The 18,695-nt window shown below is 39.6% G+C and overlaps 1 protein-coding gene across 2 annotated transcripts in view; it reads left to right on the top strand.

Moving 5' to 3' along the window:
* BZW2 (basic leucine zipper and W2 domains 2) overlaps window positions 1-18,695 on the top strand; it is a 58,085-nt gene that overhangs the window by 7,965 nt on the left and 31,425 nt on the right. For both annotated transcript variants that reach the window (XM_032110521.1, XM_032110529.1), the window contains exon 2: window positions 12,570-12,634. In XM_032110521.1, coding sequence (XP_031966412.1) covers window positions 12,577-12,634 — 58 coding nt within the window. In that variant the 5' untranslated portion in view covers window positions 12,570-12,576. The remainder of the gene's footprint in view (window positions 1-12,569; window positions 12,635-18,695) is intronic.

The following is an 18,695-nucleotide window of genomic DNA, read 5'->3' as shown; positions in this document are numbered from 1 at the left end:
AGTGTTCCCCCAGGGCCATGTGAAGCTTTGGCTCTGCCCTTAAAATTTATCATCCTGCCCATCAGTCTCAGTTCCCTTCCCAGCACAAGGAAACACCTACTTCTTCACTCATGTGAAGCCTCATGCATGAGGCCTTTTGCCAGGTTTTAACTTTGTTTGTCTTGTTTTGTGGGGCCTTGTTAAAAGGCTTCTTGAATTAGAAAAAGTAAAGGAAGCTTGTAATTCTCTAGAAGAGCCAAGAGAAGGACTTTATTTTGTCAATTGTTTTATTCCTGTTAAAATGTTTATTGGTGTATGCTGAAAAGTGTCTTTTTCCCAATGTGCCCTGCCTTCAGTATGTCAATTTGCATTGCTGTTGTGCCTCCAAGATTATGATGACAGTGGACTGGTTGGTGATTTACACTGCTAAATCATCAAGGCTTCAGACTCTCAGGCCTCTCCTGTGAGGATTCTTGAACTTCTATCTGTGAGGAATTCCCAGCTCACTGAAGCCAAATGTGTCAAACCAAAGCATTTCATGGATAGCCTGTTTGATGCTAGGATTAATTTAGTATCTTAGTGCCCTCCCTAAGCTGTATTTTGTTGAAGTATAGGAAGGCCTCATTGTGTCCCCATTTTCCTTTGTCCTGTCAGTTTAAACAATTGTTGACCTTTTTAGTAGGTATCAGCACTGCAAAAGCAGTGTTAGGGTGTGAGGAGACAACATAAAGTCTTTTAAAGCTCAGGGAGAGCAAGGTGTTGGTGACTGGGGACAAGGACTGAAGGCCATGTTCCCCATTTATTATTTTCAACATACTTGTTACAGTTTTTTTTGTAATCCCACAATAAATTAATTTATGTTGAAAACTAGGCTACGAAATTACTGAATAAAGTACTTTAATTCATGCTCCTTACAATTGGTTAATAAAGGCTCATATCAACATATTCTTATCTGGAATACCAACTTTATTTTTGAACCATTGTCAAGAATAGCAAAAAAATACCAGTTATTGCAAAGCCCCCAGTTGAGAGCTATGTTGAATATCTGCTCTCTTCTGTTTTAGATTTGAAAAAAAATTAATTTAGGTTGTCACTTCTCCTACCTTTGCATTTTTATCCTCCCTTAGCAAAGAACATATGCTAGCTTTTCTAGTTATTCAGCTCTACAGGGTATATCAAATTCTCTAGGCAGAGCAACATTTGAGATGGGGTACAAATGTGTTGGTTTGCATGGCCTTCAGCAGTCAGTTCACTGACTTGGAGAGTTTGGCTGTATCCATGACTGAACAGCTCTACATTCTAGGATTTAGCTAGGTTAACTGGCATGTCCTTCTGAAGCCTCGGAGGGACCAGCCAAGCCTTTCATTGTGGCTTCCAGAAAGAAAAAAAATCCTTTAGCTGTCTCATTAGTAAACCTTTTAAATTCTTCATAGTTTGCATCTTCATAGGAAGTGAGTTGTAGAAATCTAACATAGCTTTTACTGGTGTTGTCGCTCTCTTGTACATATGTATGTATGCAGACACCTATAGATACACATCCCGTGGAATCCTTATTAGGTTATCTGCAGAAGCAGGTTGCTGATACTGGTCTTTCCAGTGCATCAATAATGATGCTGTAAACAAGAAAATAGTTTTCCCTGTTAATAGTGTCAAATATCATTGTGCCAAGCTGATATAGGCCAAACAACCACAGAGTGGATGCATGCTTTCTCTGAAGGAAACAAGGCTATCTGGCATAGTGATGCTTTATGCCCTTTAAAAAAGATACTAAACATATTCTGGTTAGAAATCCATAACTCCTGCAGTAATGCTTGGCTTCAGAAACTGGGTTGGGAGTGGGTGGATGGCTGTGGTCTGATGCTGAAACTATGCTCTCAGCATATTTGTGGTACGCTGGATTTTGAAACTTCTCAGCCAGTAATGAAAGTTCTGTGAATTATTTCAGAAAGATAAACAAGCAGGTCTACTGAATTATCTATAGAACTGAATAGTATACAAATCCTAATTGCCTTATTGTTAATTTTGTGTGGGTAACTAAATTCTTAACTCTGCCTGAGATGTTTATATCACTCAGCTATAGACTTTCACACAGATGGCCAATCTGCAGGTGTGAAGTTTGATCTGATTCAGATACCTAAAAAGTGCCTTAAATCTGAAGCTGTGAAGCTGTTCACCCACCTCACTCTTAAGATGGGCAAGCAGGATATTTTAGATAAGCTATTTTCTGGGAATGTTTATGTTTCTCCTTATGGTGAAAATAGGCAAGAATTGCAGGGTCAGACTTAGGTGTCATCATTCATTTTTAAAGGCAGGTGAAACACACCCAATTTTTGGGTTCTGACAGTTGGCTGTTTAGTCAAGAAAAGTCGATAGGGGTTTTGGCTTATCTGATTGCCTTCTAAAATGATCGACAGTGAAACAGGGAGTGGTCCTCACAACCAATAGTATCAATTAAATTGCTGGGGTTTGCATTGAACTGAGCTGACTGACAGCTCTCTGTGCTTCCATTACCAGTGCGTGAGCACAAAGCACTGCAGTGTATTCAGCACTGCCTGCTGCCTCTGTGGTGGAGTGGGGTAAAATATTATGTACCTGCTCTGGTCTACATCTGGGTGAAACAGATGTCTCAGTAACTTCTACTAGCTTCTTGTAATGTGATTAAGCTGTTAGGAGATTATGCTAATACTGGAAAATAGATACAAATTAGTGACACAACAGGCTAGTTGCTCTATTTCTTTTCTACCTTGGGTGATTTATATTGTTGCTTTATTTGACTTCCTTTTGTGGCAATGTTTCTTCCTTCTGAGATTTAGGCCACCTGTATATATAAATGTATTTTTGACAACCAAGTTTTCATCTGATTGCAATTATGATCAAAATTGCATATAATTACCACTTTTTGAGAAGCAAAACTTTAAAAGCATTCATAAAGCCATTGCAGTGCACTATCATTATAGATAGACTGAATTATTTGGATTCAGTTTGATGTATTTCAAAGTCTCCTGAATATGGATTACCAACAGAGACATATTCTTGGTTTTATACATTTATATTTTCAGGTAAGTCTTGCATTTAGTGTCATTTATCTTTAGATATAGCATGGAAGAAGATTAAGAAACGCAAACTTGAGCTGTCAAAATTGAGAGAAGATGCAGTGCTTTGAGAATTTTCAGGACTGTGTCTGTGTATGATATTCCAAAGTACAGGAAACTTTGCCAGACGTGATTGCTTGGCATTTGAACTTTTGGTTACCAAACCAAAGCTGATCTCGCAGTTCTGATGTGTGAATAGTGTTGGAGTCCAATACTCTCTGACCAGCATCTTGTAGATACTCCATTTGTGGAGGGTATGATGTTTAGTATCTAATTTCCTCGCCTGAAGATAGTTGATGTTACATGGGATTTCTCATCTAGCAGAGTAGTACAAATTATCCTGAAAATGTCATACCATTTTCAATTACTCATAACAAAGCAGTTGCAGTACACAGTTCAGTCACAGTACCAATGTGATTCCCATTACCAGTCTTGACAGTATTCTCGGTGGGAGTCCCCAGTTTTTGGGAAGAAACAGGTAGCTTGAATGACAATATGTCTCAAAGACTTCTTGTTTTCATCACTGAAGAGAACTGGTTTGAATGTTTTCCCTCATCTTACGAGAAGAAACCTAAAGTCCTCCTGCAAAATTAGTAATACAACAAGTTGAGCCAGGATAGTCCTCTTGGGATTTTTGTTTACTTCTCCTCCTAACCTGACCTTACTCAGGTGCCACCCAGCTCTCAGTGCTGTTGTAATACTCTAAAGTGGAGTGTGCTGTCATGGGTGAGTAATGCTTGTCTTGTGTGTTTGTGGGTGTAAGAGACAGCCTTCTCATATCAAAGCTTGGTTTACTGGGAGAAATTTGCCTTAGGTCTATAGTCTCATCTCTGGAAGTGGCTTGTAGTGTTGGTATGTGAGAAAAGAAACACAAAGAGAAGAAAAAAAATAAGGTTGAGGGAGGAGAATGTGGTGGCATAAAAATATAGATAGAAGGGAGTGCTATATTTCTTTCTTTTATGTCCTGTCAAACTCGCAGCAATTTTCAAGTGTAGAAGCTTGTATCATTCATGTGTTTAATAGCCCTTGATAGACTCTTCTTCCAAGAATTAATCTAAGAGCTTTCAGGTTTCCACATAGAGGTGAAGAAATGCTGTCCTGAAGTAAGGCTGAGAGTGCTGGTATGGGAGCTGCCAAGCAGCAAGTGACTGCTCAGTCTGTAATAGTTATTTTCTGACTCACCTAGTGTAACAGTTGATTGTGTAGGCACCCCGTTTGTGGCCTTTAGGGGTTTTTTTTCCCTCAACAAGTAACTTGGATGTGAATCAGTATCTATTGCCATAGAATTATCTTAGCTTGATCTGAGAAGAATTGTACCCATCATTGCCTAGAAAATAACTGTGTGCATGTTGAAGCAGTCCAAGCATTGACTGCTTCTATTCCCCACTCCAGGAATTTATTTACCAAAACTAGTATGTTCTGTCAAAATGTTCACCTGCTCAGAGGAGGAAGAAGGAGCCGCAGGGAATATGGGACTGCTTTTGGGATGCAGAGTGACACAAGTCAGTTGCAGACTCCTTTTTTTGTTCAACTGAATACTGCTAACAGCAGAATCAGTGCTAGCTGGTATGTTTGGAATGCTAGATCTGGTGCAAAGCCTTGTGTTTTCACTGCTGGCCCTTTGTACCAGAAAGATCAGAATTCAGATGTCTGGAAGCTGATTCACTTCCCTCAGGTAAAAAACCATGTGTTCATCTTGGTGAACTTCTTGCACATGCTTTGAAGAAATAATTAGGGAGTTCTGAATTGAAACTTGCTTCAAAATGCTTAAAGCAGTTGTTCTGTTAAAATCAAGGCCTTCACCGATTGCAGGTGTGTAGGAGGTGCTGGCTATTAATACATCCCTCTCCCATTACTGTATTTAATTCATGAAATAATGAACTGTTAGCAACTGGGGGGCATTGCTTTCTGGAGAATGCACAGATTTTATTTATTTATTTTTAACCTTAGCCCCTTAGTTTATTGGTTTTCAAGTGCTGCAGTGCTTTGTCCTGGAGACACTAGTGATGTCCAGTGCTTTTGCTGCTTCTCAGAGCTTTAAGGTAGCAAGAAGAATGGAAGATGCGCATCTTCTGATTTTATTGTTGATACTGAAATTGCATGTGTAGGGTTAACATTGTAAAAACTTTCAGTGGGCTGATACCTTAAAGAAAAACAGAAGCAGGGTGGAGTTCAACAGGGGAGTGGTACTCTACATGAGAAAGCTGATCTTCCTGCCTTCATTACTGTACTGTTATTGGGTTGTCTTGTGTCTTACAAGCTTCATTCCTGGGAATGAAGCCTCTCTGGTATTTTTTTTAACACATTTTTTTTCCAAATACCTGTATGTATTGGTTTATTAGAGACCTGGTTCAAGGGAACCCTATAAAGTAACTCCATTAATGATTTCTTGCAAATGTGCTGTAAAGAGTGGCTACAGCAATTCTCCCCCAAACAATAATGAAGGATTGAGCTAAATTGCTGCAGTACCTTTACAGTCGTGTTTTTGCAGAATTTCAGCTACACCATTTTTCCTGTAACAAAATCATCTCTATGGCAATTGCTAAGACAGTTGTGTTTTTCAGGATGATCAGGACATCCAATGTCTCCAAATTCAAGAACCCTGTTTTAGCATTTACACAGTCCATTGAAAGTGGTGTCTTGTGTAAGGAAAAAACTTTGTTAGCTTTGGAAGAATTCTGTCTTCCACTTGTTTTTTCAGTTCACCTGACCCCGATCTCTGCCTGATCCTTTTTATCCCCTTCTTTTTCTAAGAGGTTTTCCTGTTGGCAAGGTATGCAAGCTTGGAGTTGGATGACTAGCTATTACCTTAAAATGAATGTTAATTGGATATTAATTGATCTGTAGCAACACACCATCTCCATTATTTCAGCCTACTCCAGTTAAGAGTACAGCACCTAAGAGAGCTCTCAACAGTGAGAAAAATTCCTGCTAATACCTTGTTCTTAAAGAATTACATCTAATTCCTCCTCTTTAGTTGCTGGAACAAATGTTGTTATTGAAAGACAACATTTTGTGTGTGTCAACCTGAGTGTGTGATGTAATTTTCTTGACTTGTATTTCTACCTGTCAATTATTAAGAATTTTTTACTCTTTTTTTTTTCTTTTTTTCACTGACTGTGCCATGACTCATGCATTTTTTATATGGTTCCTGATGACACAACAGAGAAGTCCATTATCTCGGTGCTTCAGTTTACAGTTCTCTTGACATTGTGAAGTGCGTTGAAAGTGCTTCAGTAGTGTTACGCATCTGAGCCACTTCTGTAGAAATTCTTGGTTAGTGACCTAAGAAATACCCACTCTCCTGAAATAAGTGCAGTGAGGTGGATCTCTAATGCAGTGTGTGGTTGTACATTCATTGGTGGCAGTGGGAACTGGGGTTTTTCTGACTGTTTTTCAAGAAACATCTTCTTGTGCATCCCAGTTTAGCTGTTAGGTGATGTGATTTATGGTGCAGACTTCAGTGAGTCTGTCCTCTCTTTTTTTTTGGGTTTAGCATCATAGAATTGTTCGTGTTGGAGAAAATCTGTAACATTATTGAGTCCAACCATTAACCCAGCACGGCCACCACTAAACCACATCCTTAAGTGCCGTCTGCATGTCTACCAAGTCCATCTACAAATGATTTAAATACTTCCAGGGATAGTGACTTTACCACTTCCCTGGGCAGTCTATTCCAATGTTTCACAATGCTGTAAGTGAAGAAAATTTTCCTACTACCCAGTCTAAACCTCTCCTGATGTAACATGAGGCCATTTCCTCTTGTCTTGCTGCTGATTACTTGGAAGAGACCAGCCCCACCTGGTTACGGCCTCCTTTCAGGTGGCTTCAAAGGGTGGCTTCCCTTCCCCCTCCTTCTTCTCCAGGATAACTTCACAGGCTGCATGCCCAATTCGTACCTGGAGAATCTTGCATGAGCACAGGTTTTTATTATTTATTTAATGTATGGTAAGTTTCATTTTCTTCAGGTATTCAATTCTACTTGCTGCAGAATTAAATCAATTCCACTTGTTTCATCTCTTTATTTTCTCTCTCCCACTAGGCATGCTAATAAAAGACAAGTACTTTTATTGAAGTAGATATATTTTTTACTGTGGACCAGCACTGTTCTGTGATTAAACATTTAAAAAAATTTAAGTGCCTTGAGAGCTTCTAGAAGGCTCTTTTGGGAAAGACAGGTCATGTGGATCAGCAATATTCGTATTTCATGTAAACATTAAAACCTCATGTTGACTGTATTTACCCTGCACATCCTTACGTTACTGTTTTGTCCCTGCATGTTCCCCTTGAGGCTGTAAAATCAGGAAAGGGATTTTAATGTGTCAAGAGCCTGGCTCTGGCTTTACTGTTCCTAATGAATGGCCCCTTTGGGTTAAAGGTTTCATAAGCATTGTAACTGTGCTGGTGCCTCTGTGGGCAAGTCTGCAAGATAAACCTGGTTGCCAGTACTGGGCTTCCTGGTGATTTGTGCCGTAGTTGAATTTACAGACCTCCAGCTTATTAGTCACTTCTTAAAATAATACCTATGTTTTAGGAACAAAGGGCGCAGTGTCTCGGTGGAAAGTGGGAAGCCTGATGAGGATTTGGTGAGAACCAGTGGCTGCATTGCATCTGCTCTTGTTTTCTTTTCCCCTTACATTCCTCTGTTCCTCTCTACTGGTAATGATTTGTAAGTTTTCCACCTGCAGATTTTGTTAGTTCATAATTTAGCTGTCTGCTGCCTTTCCAGAGAGCTGAGACAGCTGCTGGTTGCATGCTGACATGTTTCCTCTCTGGCAAAAGTGCAAGGGCAGCTCTTCCTCTATGCTGCTCAAGTTCTGTAATTTGCATTTAATATAACTTCTTGGCTTGCTGCTGAAAGAAGTGGAAAACCCTCTTTACCCTAAGTCTGGAACTGTAACTGTGAGAGAACAAAAACACCCAATAACATTGCTGGATAAAAAAGACCCAGTAAAGCCTTTTAATGTCCTGGATATTCTTTGGGGTGAAAAAAAAGATTGCCCTTGATATGTGGGTTGGGATGTTTCCTTCATAGCAACTCTATCCATCTATGCTTCTGTTTTATTTGCCTTTGAGATGAATGCCCCTGTCTTACATGGTATCTCAGCAAGAGAAGGAGATGGAAATAATTCCTGCCAAGCATCTGTTCCTGTGAAAGCTGGTGGTGCTGTGTTGGTGGTATTCTGGCTGCTCTCTCCATCGCCCTGTCAGTCAAATGCTGTCGGCGCCAGTCCCCGCAGCAGCAGCAGCATCCTGTGGAGCAGTGCTGCCGACCCCACCTCCTCCAGTGGGCTGCCCAAAGGGTCACTGCCTGCCCTGTGGGCTGTATTTAGTGCCCTGCACACACACAGCCATAAAATCTTGATAGTTTTTATTAAAACCTTCTTTTTCTTACGTTGTCTGGCATTGATTCCCTTCTCTCTGTAACTAGGGCAGTGAAGTTTCGCTGCTGTGAAGCAACTGTTCACAGATTCATCTGAGCATGTTAATGTTTGAAGAATCTCAGATGATTCTGTTATTTTGGTTAAAAGTGTAAAATGATGCTTAGAAAAATAGTGTTGCTTTGAATAAAGGTTTTCAGTATTTTTTTTTCAATTTAAGCAATATGGTTCCAAGAACAAATGGTAGAAGTTTCAGCCTTACCAAGGCTTTAAATAATTCAGAAGTTAATCATCATAAGAATTTCCCTGTGGTATGGATAAAAGACTGCGTTTTTCTAACTTATTAAGCAAGTTCATACTTGCTGAAGCGGTGAAGTAACTTTTACTTCATCTGTTGCAGGTTTTATAAATTAATTTTCTTAATTAATGCTGGATTTATTAATTAAAACTCTTACAGTTTTTATTAATTGTGTGAGAAGGATTGGTTGATTAGAGGAACTGCTGTATAATATATGTCTGGATATCTACAACTGTAGATGTCCCTTAGTTTTAACTGTTTAGGGTCTTTAGCAAGAAAATGAGGAGCAGCTATAAAGAAAGCTTAGCTCTAGGACTTCAAGCAGTCTCAGGAGAATATGCCAACTCACCGGTTTATGAATTTTTAAAGTATGGATCTGTTTTATACAAGCCTGTTAACAAGACTGGGAGTGGAATTTGGTAAACTTCAAAGTCATGCATTTTTTAAATTTTTCTGATGAATTTTGTAGTTGCAAGTTAGTAATTAGCAGGCTTAGACATTTTGTGGTTTATATGGAAAATGAACCCATTGTGGAGTGTGGTGCTAGGTTCTGTACTGCTCTGACATCTGCTTGAGTACTGAGCAGTAAATCGAGAATAATGCCATTGCTGCGTCTCTCCCATCTTCTGGTGAAGAGTAGAGTCTGTGAAAGGAGTGAGCTGTCATTTCCATACCTCTCACTTGCTTTCCTGTGAAAATTCATGAATCCTGGAGGATGCTGGGCTGCAAGGTACAAGTTTGACTGGTGGTTTGGGTTTTCTTTTGGAGGCTATTTCCTTCTTACCCATACCTGTCTTAAGATCCTTACTCTGCCGAAAACATTACGACTTCTCTAGCAGCTGTTCCAGAAATTTGCCATTGGCTTTGAGCTGCCCAGGTCCTGTACCTTTCAAAATGGAGAATGTATATAACAGTTGAAGGTCGTGTGTGATTTCAGAGTTTTACAGCTACCTGACACCTGCGAGGCAGTCAAATGTGCTGTGCAAGTTTATATGCTGCCACCCTGAATTTACAACCTTCAGCCACCGCTTTTGTGCTGTTGTTAGTTTCTTCTTGATAAAAAAAACCAGTTTTTGCATTGCATTCACTTTTGTACATTTTAAACTGTTATCCAGGCACCTCTTGTGATAGCAACAGCACTTTAAAATCTCATTTTCAGGAGCTGATTCCATTCTGGATTGTTGTATAGATCACTGGGTTGGTTTTACTCAGTCTCAAGATAGTTTCTTAATGAAAGATCCTGGGCACGGCTTGAGGCAGTACCTTATAAAGCCAGACCCTCACTCGAGCAGATTAAAGCACAGTACATTTAAAGCTAAATATAGAAGAAGGCATATCCTGTGTTCCTAGTAATTAACTATTCAAGAGTCTCTTCTGTTGAACTGAACTTCTAGTCATTAAATCTGCTACAAGTTGTGAGTCCTGCTTTAACTGTTTTTTTTAAAAGTTTTTTTCCCAGCTGTCTTAAAGGACATCTTTAATGTTCACAGGGAACAGTTAAAATCCACAGTTGAGCTTCAGGTGCATGCAAGCTTTTTTGCAGCTTAAAAGTACACTGCATCAAAGGAAAGAAGTCTGGTGTGAGAAAATTAGCGTATGCGTTTCTGTCTTTTATAGAAACTGGGAAACTGTACCAGTGTGCTGGATTGAAGGCTTTTGTGTGTTCCTTAAGGAAGTGGCACTGTCAACCCCAGCCTGATGGCTTGTTTGTGCTCTGGAAGAGCTGTGGAAAGCAGATTAATTCTTACAGTTCTTACCTGATGTGTGGCTCACTTGACCCTTTCTTTGCAAACCTCATGGGCTTCTCTTGCAATCTCTTGAAATGAACATTTTTAGACTCAAAACAAGGTGTAAGGTCTCCAGGCAAAACAAGAACAAATCAAAAATACCTGAGTGAATGTTATAGATCATTCTCTTTACAAATAACTGAAGGTCAGAAAGACAAAGCAGATGACTATGTCAAATCTAGCCAGTCACTGGCTAGAGGCTAGGCTGTTGCTTATCCCTGTAGACTGCTAGATTATCTGCCTAATTAACTTGTAAAGCACCTTCTGTTCCTTTAACACCAAGCTGTCTCATCAGGGGAAAGAGCCTTAGGAGCTTTGCTGTGAAGGCACTTTTGGATCCTACAGCACTTTGAAAAAGCCCATGATACCATGGTTTGCCGTGTTTAACTCTCTTTGCAGATGAGCAAATAGTTTTTCCAGAAGGCTGTTTAGTGTTGCAGTTGTTTCAAAAAGCTCCTTGGTCTGTTACAACTGCAGCTTTAAATCTCAGTGATGATGAGTGTGAATCTCATTTGAATTGCTTGTTGCTTATTTGTGTTTTTATGACTTACAGGAAGCAAACCCTGTCTTGACTCTGAACTTTACTGGCTATTTCCAGTTCATGTGCCCGCATGCGCAGTTTTTGACTGTGGATAAGTGGTAAACCTAGACTAGAAAGCAGTGGTTTGCCAAGTAAAACATTTGAAATGTTGCAAAAGTGGCCAGCTAGGGATGCTGCCACTAGAAGTCTGGTGAATGTGAATGTATTGTATAGCTGGAGCATTGTTAGGAGAGTTAAGTGAACTTCCAGTAGTAGAGAAGGCACTGCTTGGATAGTAACGTGTGGTTGATGGCTTCTTTCTCAGCCATGGGGCTTGAATTTATTTTCATTTGTGGTAGGAAGCATGTTGGTAAATCTGTGTACTTCTAAACTAGACCTGCAGAGTCCACAATGAGGAAATACAAATAATACAGATTTTTGTAAAACTAAAGTTATTAGCAGAACATGCTCAAAGTCTTGCATGAGAAGGCCTTATTTTGGACAAGCAAATAATATGTAACAGTGACCTAATGGCCTGCAGGGTGTGAAGTAGGTGGCCTCCAAGTCTCAGGGCTGGCACATGCTGTGGGCAGGACAGGGGGATGACCTGTGGTGATTCCTACATGCTTCAAAGCTTCCTCTTACTTGCTGCTGTTTGCATTCACCTCTTGGTTTAGCTACTCTTTGGGTAAGCTGCATTTTGTGTGGTGCAACTGATTATATCCAAAGCTTAAAAATAGTTGGGGTTTTTTTTGATAAAATGGCATTAATATAGTATCACTTCCCAATTTTTTTGCCATCATGTGTTGAGATTTGCTGTAAAGTAATACAAGCCCAGTATTTTTTGCTGTTGTATGATGTGCCAGGTAGGTCCTTCACTCTGTATTTATGCACAAAGTTGATGGGGCAAGGGATTTGTTTATCTTCTATTATTTTGACGACACCCACATGCTTTTCAGAACAAAAAGTTACTAAGATACAGTGATGCTTGTAAGAAACATTTGATTAGAATATGATGGTTAAAGCAGTGTCTTTGTGGTTAGACCACAAAGCTTTGTCTGGAGCTGGACAGCATGTAACCCTGGGCATCTGTCTGCCTGGTGAACATGCCAGAGGGTGAGACCTGTGCCATGCTGAGCCTCACCAGGATGGTTCCTAGTCCTCTGCTTTAGTGGCTTTTGTGTCCCCAGCATCCCCATGAGCTGTGTGGGCTCTGCCCCAGGAGTAAGGGCAGCGACTTCATTGCCATTTGGTTTTGAACCTTCACTGTTTTTTACAGAGACGCCAGCAGCCAGGTTTTAAGAGAAACACATCTCATTGAAGTTATCCTTGGATTGCATTGCTCTTCATCTTAAAGATAATATGAATTACTCTTTGAATATGTGTTAAGAACTTTCTTTACCTTTCACATGTTGGGGTTTTGCTACACCGAGTCTTTATTTTGCCTTTAGATTAAACTGTTGTCCGTAAATGCTAGAGTATAAATATTTTTCCCTTTTTTTCTTTCTCCAGAAATTTTATGAATAAGAATCAGAAGCCGGTGCTAACAGGCCAGCGGTTCAAAACTAGGAAGAGGGGTAGGTTGCATTACATTTTTTGCTTTATTTTCCTCTTTGTTAAAATGACTAGAAATAGAGCAGGTGGAATAGTTGAAAGTTCATCTAAAGGGTTTTTCTCCCCTTCTTTTCAGCCATGTTAAGATTGAAGATGTTACTGTTAACTAAGCTCTATGAATTATTTTATTTTCACTATATATCCTAGGACGTTATTTAAAATTCAGGTTTAATTAGCTATGAAGTCTTGTGGAAGCTTCAGTTAAAGATTAGATGCTAAATGAATTTATAGTATATTTACATCTGATGAAGAAAACTTGCTAGATTTTTGGTTTGGGTGTTTCTTAAAATGTCCTTTTCAACTAAGAAAGCAAAATATGAGCTTTTATTTAAAAGTTGTGTAAAGAAAATTGTCTGGGCTTTTTTGTTTTGGTTTTCATTTTTATTTCTTTGACTCAAATCAATGCCATGCCTGTAAGTGAACCTTTCATATCAAAAAAGGAATTTTCTCACCTTCCTTCTTCATGAGATGGTCAGATCATCTCGCTGGCCCTGCTTTCGGGTCAGAAGGAGGTCAGAAACTCCCTTTTCCACAAAAATTTATTTCTCCTGTGTTGGTGTAGTCTTTTTTTTAATTGTTAAAGTAAAACAATTATGTGAGTTATATTGTACTCATTGTGATACTGATTTTCTGTAAACATGACCAGCAGTTTGTTTCATTAAGTACAGTACAGCATCAATTTTTAAGGAAAGCTGAGTGGTGCTGATTGTACTGACCAGCCAGGTATTCTAGCACAGCAGGTGCTCACTCATACTAAGAATCCATTTGTTGTGGTTTAGGTGGCTGGGATGAATGCCCAACAGTTTGAGGCAGAGAGACAAAATATATGTAATTAATTATTTTATTCCCTTCCTGCTCCCCCACCAAACAAACAAAAACAGAAGTCTCGTTTGTAAAAAGAAGGATCTGATTTTTTGCTGGTATAATAGTAGATTATTACAGCAGGCACAGGTGGAGTTCCTATCTGTCATGACACAGGCTTTTCCCATCTTGACTTTCCTGTTTCTGATCAAAAGTTAACACCTTGTCTAAATGTCTTGTGACAGAAAGTGTAAATAAGAGCATCTTCTTAGTGTGGATGAGAGAAACAAAAAGAGTTGGTAAACTTTCTCAGAAAATTTCAAATTCTATCACAAGTCTGAAGAGCTGAATGATCAGTGTCTAGAGATCTAGAATGATCACGAAGCTTAGATAGGAATTGCAAAATAGTTTGTTTTCAGTCATGTTAAAAAGCAGTGCCATCTTTCTCTTGTCTTTCCTCCCTTGCACCCAGCACTCCTTCAATTTGTTTCACTGGTACAGTCTCTTCAATGCAAAATGTCTTTCCTATGGTGCACATGCAGCGTTTGTAAGGATAACTAATTAAAAAAGAAACCAGTATTGTTTGTAGTTAAATGTCATGGTGCTCCAGTAATTAGTGGGATTAACTTTCTATCAGCACGGTTGAGAGCGTTGTGCAGTGGGAGCTATACACTGCATTAACTCACAACCATATAAACACAGCCAGAGGAGTGGAATTAACAATCCCTAAAGAAATCTGTCTGTCAGATCAGCCAGTAAAAGCACTCAGACATGCACACTGCTGGATTGATCCCATGTATTTTTCAGTCTAGGTCAGTCAGTTATGGTTATATATGTTATTTGATAAACTTGTCTTAGAAAATGTTCTCTCTCATAGAGACTTTCACGTTATGTTTTCCACTGGGTTTGGCATAGTCTGTCCTAATACAGATTTGGTCTTTGACTCCTATTTAATACAAGCAATAATTAGAATAAGTAAAGATATTTGATTTGTAATTCTTGTCCATCCCTTGGATTTCTGTTTGCAGTGATTGGAAGTAGCCCTAAATAACTCATTGACTACATGGAAGAAGGAAATGACATGGAGGGTGGTCTGAAAGATTGGTTGGGATTTTTCTTTTGAGAGAGGTTACTTAAATGGGATTGTGGATATTAAGTGGCTTTAATATAGAAATTTTAGCATGCAAACGTTTCTGTACTCAAAGCATAAAATCTCTTCTTCGAACGTGGTCATCCTGATTGCCTTAATATTTTAATATCCTGCTTAGAAATTTGTAGATACTTTTCTTTCTAGAGGCGGAGTGCCTGAGGAAGAGAAATGGCTTCCAAGTATGTTTATTCCCTTATGTTTCCATATACTTTTGTATCACAGCAGTGTCACAGGTTGTTTGTTATGTCTTTGCCTTAAGACTAAAAGATACTATTAGGGTTTTTTTATTCTGAGTTTCAGTATATGAGGGAGTCCTGAAATGTCACCCAGGTAGGACAGAGTGCAGTAGCTGTGGTTTGACCGTGACATTTCAGTTTTCAGAGACTGTTCTATGGTAACAGGCAGGCATGTAGGGGGTCTGAAACATGCATTTGCTGGGGACAGTGAGCTGCTTGTTTTTACCCATTTGTGTCCCATGATACTCCTTTTTCCCTTCTGCAGATCCCTGGAGCTCTGCCGTCTCAGTGAGGTGTGGCACTGCTGTCAGGCATCTAATAAAATTAATTGCCTGTATGAGCTCTTATCACTGGTCAGCTAGCTGCAACTAATCATGGGTTGTGAACAACTTCTGAGGTTTCAGAGAGCAAAAAAGAATAATACAGTGCTTTTTAATTTAAAGTTTGAAAGTGCGCTTAATGTCTAAAATATCTTTGAGAGAGAGGACCATGAAGGAGGAGCTGGTAAATCTCACTCTTTTTAGTTATATTGATTAACCAAGTGAAAGGAGTAAGCCTTGCCTGCAGCATATATAGTGGCAGACATTCAAATCACTTTAGAAAGATTTGAAGGAAGAAAAATGATGCTGTTAAGGGAAGAACATTCCAAGGGAAGGAAGCATCTCATAGTTCCTATCACTCTAGGCAAATAAAATAGTTTTTGGTATGATCTCTGTACCTTTTGAATATTCCTTTTTCAGTGAGGGTCAGCAGTAGTTGGTGTCTGGCCAGTACTTGTGTTTATGGAGCAGATACATGGGATGTGGACTGCATTGACTGAATGCATGCATGCAAAGGAATGTCTTTGTGTCTTCTGAAATGGAAGAGGGAAAATTGGAGTAGTAAAAATGCCAGTAGGTAGTAAGGCAAATTTATGTATCCAGACAGTTGACAAATACCTACAGGACAAAAAGCTTCCCAAAGCATTAACAGGATCAAATAATGCACATTGAAGTAAGTTGACAGGCAATACCTGATACCTAGGTTCATTCCCATGGTATACATAATATAGGGTTAATAAAAGTTATAAAAAACGGTGCAAAATAAGCTAAGCGAAATGCTGCATAGTACTTGCAGGAAGAAAATTATCTAATAAAAAGTCAATATTAACACCTTTACGTTACCTTGTTTGGCCCCACTTCTTACTTCATGTTATCTTTTTTCTTCCACAGAATTACAGTTGTGGGCCTTCTGATGAAGAGATAAAATTAATTCTTAAGGACAGGGCTATGAATGTACTTTGTGATTTTCTTAGAAGCAAAAGATAGGAAATACGGATTTGGGAACATGATGAAAATGAAAAGCTGTGTATAGCACTGCTGCAGTGGATATTGTGTGCATCACATCTGCAAGCTACACCTGCCTCTGCTAGCCCAGGATTGGAGCTGTGCTTGTTTAGTAATTGTGCACTTGACAGCTCAACAGACTGTCACCCCTTGTTGGTGATGGCTTCTTACTCACCCTCTTGTACTACATCAGCATATTCCTCTTCAGTAAATTAGCTTGGTAGGAAAATGTTTCAATAAAATTAAAAATCATTTTTCATGGAATGAATTCACCTCCTGTTCCTGTGTAAATTTTTAGATTGTGATAGACAAGAAAATAGTAGGGTACTACAGATGAGAAGCGGACTTCTGGGGCAGGGGAAGAATCTATTTAAAAGAGCTAAGAAATATTAATCATGGTATTTGTGTTTGCACTGAGGACCGTGTACCCATGATACCAAGCATATAATACCTTCCAGTTTAGATGTGAACATCTTAAATTTTTAGGCAAAATACCTTTGAAAAAGTAAAACAGATTTTTTTTTTAACTCTTAAGACAAAAATCTGTCTTCTTGCTGGTTGATGTCTTCAAGCATTTTTTTTTTTTAGCCTTCAAATAATGCATACTTATTTGGCAATCCCAAAGAGAATAATTATACTCAGATGCTTGTCTATGGGTGGAACTGTGTTTCTTGTGCACAGATAAAACTGCCTGAAGTACACATACTGAAGTACTTTTTTCAGTAAAAGACTGGCTTGTTTGTGGATTGGTTGGCTGTTTTGTTCCTTGTTTTGGGTTGGTTTTTGTACATCAAGTTTGAGGAGAGCTGCAACTGAGTATTTGGTAACAGGTCTGGTGGCTTGGATAGGATTCCAGTAGTGTGCTTCTCTATAGGCATTTGCTCAGAGCAAAGGCACATTCTTCAATCCCCCTTTCAACCCTCTGGTTTGTCCCTGATGGCCGTGCCCTGCAGATAGGAGGGGTGGTTCCTCAGAACACAGACTCTGGGTTTTCATCACAGCCGAAGTCGGCGTAACACAGCTGGGAGCCCAAACGTCTCCAAGGTCTGGTGCGAAGTACAAGCCTGGGAAGAAATCATTTGCAGTCCAGACAAGGGGCATATTGAGTAGTGTATTGGGTTGTGGAAGCGTGGTAGTGGAGAATCTAGTTTGTCATTATAGTTGTGGGCATCACTTCAGGATGATCCAGAGCTGGGAGCAGATAGTTTCCTGAGCATATGTATGGGTGTCCGTGGAGTTGTCTCAGTTTTGGTCTGAGGAGGTCAGGTTTGGGGGATGGGGAAGCAATCCTGTGGAGATGGGTAGTAGACACAATAAGTCACTAAAAGCTAGGCATAGCAGAGGATTTCTGAAAAATAAGGGGATTCTGCCGTTTTCCAGTGCTTAGTGCTTGAGAGACAGCCCTTGAACTGCAGCTGCCAGGCTCCTTGGAAGGACAAGTTGACTAGTCACCTGAGCTTCCCAGTGGCCTGGGACACTGAGTGGAAGGGACTGCTTTATGCCTTCCAGGTGCAATTGCTATGGAGGAAGGGCATGCATTGGAAGTGGAGAATGTGCAAGTGAGGTGCTGAAGATAGTAGAATGAGTGCACCCTGGGTACATGCAGCAGAGGAGAGAGAAAACTTTTCTGTATGAGAACTAGAAAAGCTATCAAAAGTAGGAATTTTCTGTGAAATAGTTATTTAATTGCCATTAAAGTACCGTGGCAGGAGGGAAGACATTAGGGAAGAGAGGCTGTTAAGAAGTAAAGCCTCTTGTTAAAGGCCTGGGATGAAAAGCTGCACTATGAGTAGCAGGGAACAGAAGCCTGCAGCCAGAGGATGCATAAAGGCCAGAACCTCTTGTCACAAAAAGCCTGCAAGAGTTGCAGCTGGCATGTTTCAGACTGGATTAGCACATGTTTAGACAGAAATTTAACCAGTCCTCATTTATCTTAATAAATAAAAATCTCTGGATTGTTCCTCTGGATATGATATTTTTGGTTTTTCAAGAACTTGTATCAATGTTTGTGTCAGCAGGTGATAACAAACCTGGGTTTTGAGTGCACAGAACAGCTTGCAATTTTGTTTCTGAAGTTCAGTTATTTTAACAGTAACAGCCATTTCGTTTGTGCCCTTATGTAAAGCCAGGGCCTGTTTTCTTAAGAAACTTCAAGTGGCCATGGTAAGCTGTTAACTTTGTGTGCAAAAAGGCAGCAGGAGGTGTGGGTAAACCTAGGTAAGAGTTAGCTGGAGGTTGCAACTATGTCTGTTGTGTCTAATGACCTTGACACAGGGACATTGTCTGGGGGTCAGGCTGTGCCTTAATTGAATTCAGCAAGGGACAGCTGTAGAAAATGCAGTGTCAGTGCTGTGTTTCTGTGTTCCTAATGCTGCTTAGGTCTGTGAATATAAAAGAAAAATTCTTGTTACATTGCATTGCCTTGTCTTAAATGTTTATTCAAAAACTAGTTTTATTAATACCTCAATCTCCTTTTTTCCTGAAGACTTGTTTTTTTGAAACATTTTAGCTA

Source organism: Corvus moneduloides, chromosome 1, assembly GCF_009650955.1.
Source record: "Corvus moneduloides isolate bCorMon1 chromosome 1, bCorMon1.pri, whole genome shotgun sequence".
In the NCBI taxonomy this organism is placed as follows: Eukaryota; Metazoa; Chordata; class Aves; order Passeriformes; family Corvidae; genus Corvus; species Corvus moneduloides.
The sequence above is the reverse complement of the archived record's forward strand: the minus strand, read 5'-3'. Positions and strand labels throughout refer to the sequence as shown.